Source organism: Etheostoma spectabile, chromosome 13, assembly GCF_008692095.1.
Source record: "Etheostoma spectabile isolate EspeVRDwgs_2016 chromosome 13, UIUC_Espe_1.0, whole genome shotgun sequence".
Classification (NCBI taxonomy): domain Eukaryota; kingdom Metazoa; phylum Chordata; class Actinopteri; order Perciformes; family Percidae; genus Etheostoma; species Etheostoma spectabile.
Window position 1 is genome coordinate 17,173,939 of NC_045745.1, and position 3,945 is coordinate 17,177,883.

At 38.9% G+C, this 3,945-nt stretch overlaps 1 protein-coding gene and 1 long non-coding RNA gene across 4 annotated transcripts in view; one reads left to right on the forward strand and one right to left on the reverse strand.

Moving 5' to 3' along the window:
• The window catches only part of LOC116700246 (5'-3' exoribonuclease 1), a 27,655-nt gene that overhangs the window by 8,289 nt on the left and 15,421 nt on the right, over window positions 1–3,945 (forward strand). For all 3 annotated transcript variants that reach the window (XM_032533282.1, XM_032533280.1, XM_032533281.1), the window contains exons 15-21: window positions 104–273; window positions 826–943; window positions 1,177–1,272; window positions 1,897–2,000; window positions 2,447–2,581; window positions 2,836–2,998; window positions 3,748–3,861. In XM_032533282.1, the coding sequence (XP_032389173.1) occupies window positions 104–273; window positions 826–943; window positions 1,177–1,272; window positions 1,897–2,000; window positions 2,447–2,581; window positions 2,836–2,998; window positions 3,748–3,861 (900 nt within the window). The remainder of the gene's footprint in view (window positions 1–103; window positions 274–825; window positions 944–1,176; window positions 1,273–1,896; window positions 2,001–2,446; window positions 2,582–2,835; window positions 2,999–3,747; window positions 3,862–3,945) is intronic.
• The window catches only part of LOC116700248 (uncharacterized), a 17,912-nt gene that overhangs the window by 6,837 nt on the left and 7,130 nt on the right, over window positions 1–3,945 (reverse strand). The window contains exon 3 of the long non-coding RNA XR_004334607.1: window positions 1,770–1,774. This is a non-coding gene — a long non-coding RNA (uncharacterized LOC116700248). The remainder of the gene's footprint in view (window positions 1–1,769; window positions 1,775–3,945) is intronic.

Sequence of the window (3,945 nt, forward strand, 5' to 3'; positions counted from 1 at the left end):
CACACACACACACACACACACACACACACAGAGAAGAAAACATACTGCCACAGTTGTGTTAAAGCAGCCATACTCATATGTATGCTGTTTGTTTATTGAACAGAGGTGCTTACTAGCAGCCATGGAGCCCTATAATCACAAGATGACCAAAGAAGAGAAGGCCAGGAATCGTCACACAGAGTGTGCAGTCTACTCATATGACTCTGAAATAAACTTCATGTACATCTCCACCCTGCCTCAGCTGTTCCCCGACATCGTCCACTGCCATGTCAGGTAGGTACACACTTACATGAATTTAAGTAGTCTGTCAAATTATTTTAAATACCATATTATAATTTCATGATGTCTTCTAGACCAAGGACATACAAGATCAGATGGAGAAAGTATAAAATTACATTATATACACATATTGTATATAGTGTTTATATTTGAGTGCATTTATGCAGATTATTATGAAATAGAACGATTACATGGACATGTTTTCACTCTGATCTTTAATGAATGTGAAAGTAGTGATGGAAGTACACTTCTATTCATATAGTATAAAGATGTTACAATTTCTGATGATTTAAAAAAGCTGCATTAAACATATACAAACTCAGCTGACAAAGTATAAAGAGGGAAAGCTAGTAAAGGATTGCTTTGAATTTTTGCTGCATGGAGTTGGTCATGGTTTTACTGTCACATTGCAGGTACAGTGAAGAGCTTTATTTGGGCATGCTTTCACACACAAACGCAACCGAAGAGAACCAACTCAGCCTGTATACTCACTTCATTCAGCTTATGTTTACTGCACGTGAACTGTAATGTGTGTGTTTGTTATAGGAAAGCAGACATCCCTATGGATGCCTGGCATGTACAATTGGACCACGTCAGCAGACGTCTCGATCGCTCATCTCTGTACTTCTGTGGCTTCCCTACACTGCAACACATCAAACACAAGGTATGTGGGTGTGAGTGTGTGCATATACAGTATATTCATGTTGCATGGCTGGGTTACATTTAAAAGCTCTAAGCCCCAACACAGGGTCTGATGTGGAGTATCTTAGTAATAGCTTGGGTTTATCTATTGTACACTACTTTGAAGTAGAATAATTTAAAATCGTCAGTCATTCCTCTTCTCTCTGTCTTATATCTGCCTCTTTCTCTCCTGTTTGTGGGCTCACCCATTTCTAGTTCTTTAAGAAGAAGAGTGGAGTGGTTGTGTTCCAGCAGAGCAGCAGAGGGGAGAACATGATGCTGGAGATCCTCCCGAGCCAGGACGCAGACGCAGTGAGCTTATCTCATTTATAAAAATATAAAAACTTGCTGAAGATATTTTAAGCAGACTTAATTAATTGAAGAGTTTCTCAAAATGTGTCTTTATAAAAATGTCTATTTTCAGGTAAAAAGTATATCAAAGTGTATATCTTTATCAGTCTAAATCTTCTTGAATGATTATTATTGGTACACGTTTATTACATCATTATTGCAACACAAATGTTTACTCGCCATCTCCATCTGACACTGCAATGATGTAAGCTTCCTCTAGATGGTGCTCAAGAAAAGTCACAGAAGTCAGAGTCAAAGATTATTTGACTAGTTCTTATTACTTGAGTCTCCAATGTGCAACTGTATTATGTAGGAAACCATAGAGACAGGAATTGGGTGCCTTATTAACACACAAACTCAAATTGTGAGCAGAATGTCTTATGTAAATAATGTTTAATACTTCTTACTAGTTACTGAATTTTGAATGAAATGTCTACATCAATAATTCAGAATTTTACAACTGCTTTGGAAAAAAAAAAAAACATGCTCTGGTTTGTTCTTGTCTACTAATCCTTCTCTCTGTTGCACACTGTGTATATCACATTTACCGTATCCCTCTTGTATTTTTTCCCTCTGCCTCATTAGGGATGTGATGATATTGCTGGACAAGTACTAGGGAAGCCGGTGTTCGTCAACTGGCCGCATCTAGAGGAAGCGCGCATCATTGCAGTGTCTGATGGCGATGTCAAGTAAGAATTAATATCCGGCCAATAAGCAGAAATTATCTGTTGAATGTGTCTAATGGAAGTTTGTTGTTGATTATCGCATGATTGTCTCAATCTGGAAAGATTCAACCTATGTATTAAAAATCAATGTATTATGTAAAAAGACGTTATTGCCATGTTGTTAGCATTTCTGTTGTTTTATGTTAGATGTTTCAGTCAAGAGTTGAAATGAAAAGATTGTTGATGGAAAAGACGCACCCCCATGATAACTCTGGATGCTGAAAAAGAGATTCTTTTACATTTTTCCACTGGGGGATGCCAAATTCTACACAAAATGGCTTTATAATATCAGATGGTGAAACCTCACCCACGATCATCAAATGTAACATGCATATCTGTTTGGCTTAAGCTACAGTCTTTATATTGGTGAGTCAGCTATTAGAAGTGAAACCTTTCCCTCTGTTTCGCAGGTTTTGTCTAGAGGAACCACCAGGTGTCCAAAGAGTGTATGACAGGCCCTCCACTCCTCCCCCCACCAAAGTCACCTGCCTGTCTGACAAGGAGCAGAAGGACTGGGTGAAGGATGTCCAGGGACTCACTGAACAGTAAGGCGCAATGAACAACAAAATTATATACTTTGATTTCTGAGTTCATTGTGAAACAAAGCTGTTTTAAAACATTTTCATAGTAAAATTGTTTAAACATGTTCCTGCCTTTCTCTTGTCTTAGTGGCTGAGATACCTTTTATATACGTTGTAATTGCACACTAGAAGGTTTTAAGTTTCTTGGTAATGTATTAAACCCAACAACAACATAATTGATGAATACAGATGATAAATGTCTTTTCTTTTTTTCGTAGTTTCTTGAAGAGGAAAGGCATCATAGTGAATGAGACGTCGATGGTTTTGTACGGCCAGTTGCTGACAGGAAGGAAATATGTCCCCAAAGCCAATGGGGTGGTGGAACTTGAGAAACAGTGGGCCAAGCAGGTCCTGCCTTTTGCCTACCAGACTGTTGTTAAGGTACATGCATACGCAAACAAGAAAGAAATACACAGATAAATGTTTTATGGAAACCTGTGACTAATTATGCTCCATGAATGGAGTGCCGTGGCTGAAGTTCAGTCTGGTCTGGGGTTCACGTTCCGTACGGACCTAAGTACAGAGTGTGGACTGGTAGCTTGGCTGGTGCTCATGGCATCTTATTATATATTTAAAAAATGCTTAGAACAAAAAATACGGTTACGGTTAGTGACTGATATTACTCCCTGTTTAAGTCCTTTGGTTCCATGAGGTTTTACTCCCTTAAGTACATACATGCTGTTACACACTTGGTTACAGTACTAGTCAGTCCTAGATTTTGTGCTAAGATGTGATGTTGCCCAGCAGGGCTGCGAAATGACAGATAAAACAGGCTGGGCTGAGGAGTGCCGACGGGCTCAGTCCATCTAAACTTTCAAATAAAGCTTACAAAAGACAAGTATATGTGTCTGTTAATGACTTGAGCAGTGCTTTGTGAAATGTGGCACACATACTCCAGGCTCAAGCACAAGATATTTTGTGTTTATTATACAGACATAGAGTAGAATGAAGGATTTTATTTCAGACCTTGTTATGGTAAGATGTTTTAATTGTATATTGTCATCACTGATACAGATGCACATTCACACTGACATCTTGGTAAATGATAATGCTGAAGACTCTTTCGCCACCTATGTCACTCACTCACTAACACACTCAACCATATTCCACGTTTCCCTTTGTCTTTTCAGAACATCAAGGCCTTTTACTCGTGTCTGACCAGCTTTAAGAGCTTAGACGAGCTCTTTCCTCCAGCAACCACTGTCTTCATGGTGGGGAACCCTTACTACGGTGCCATGGGTGAGGTACGTGATCTCTTTTCTGCTTCAGTCAGAGGATCACATCATTGTGGAAATAATGGACAGTCAAACACAGTAACAGTGTAAAAA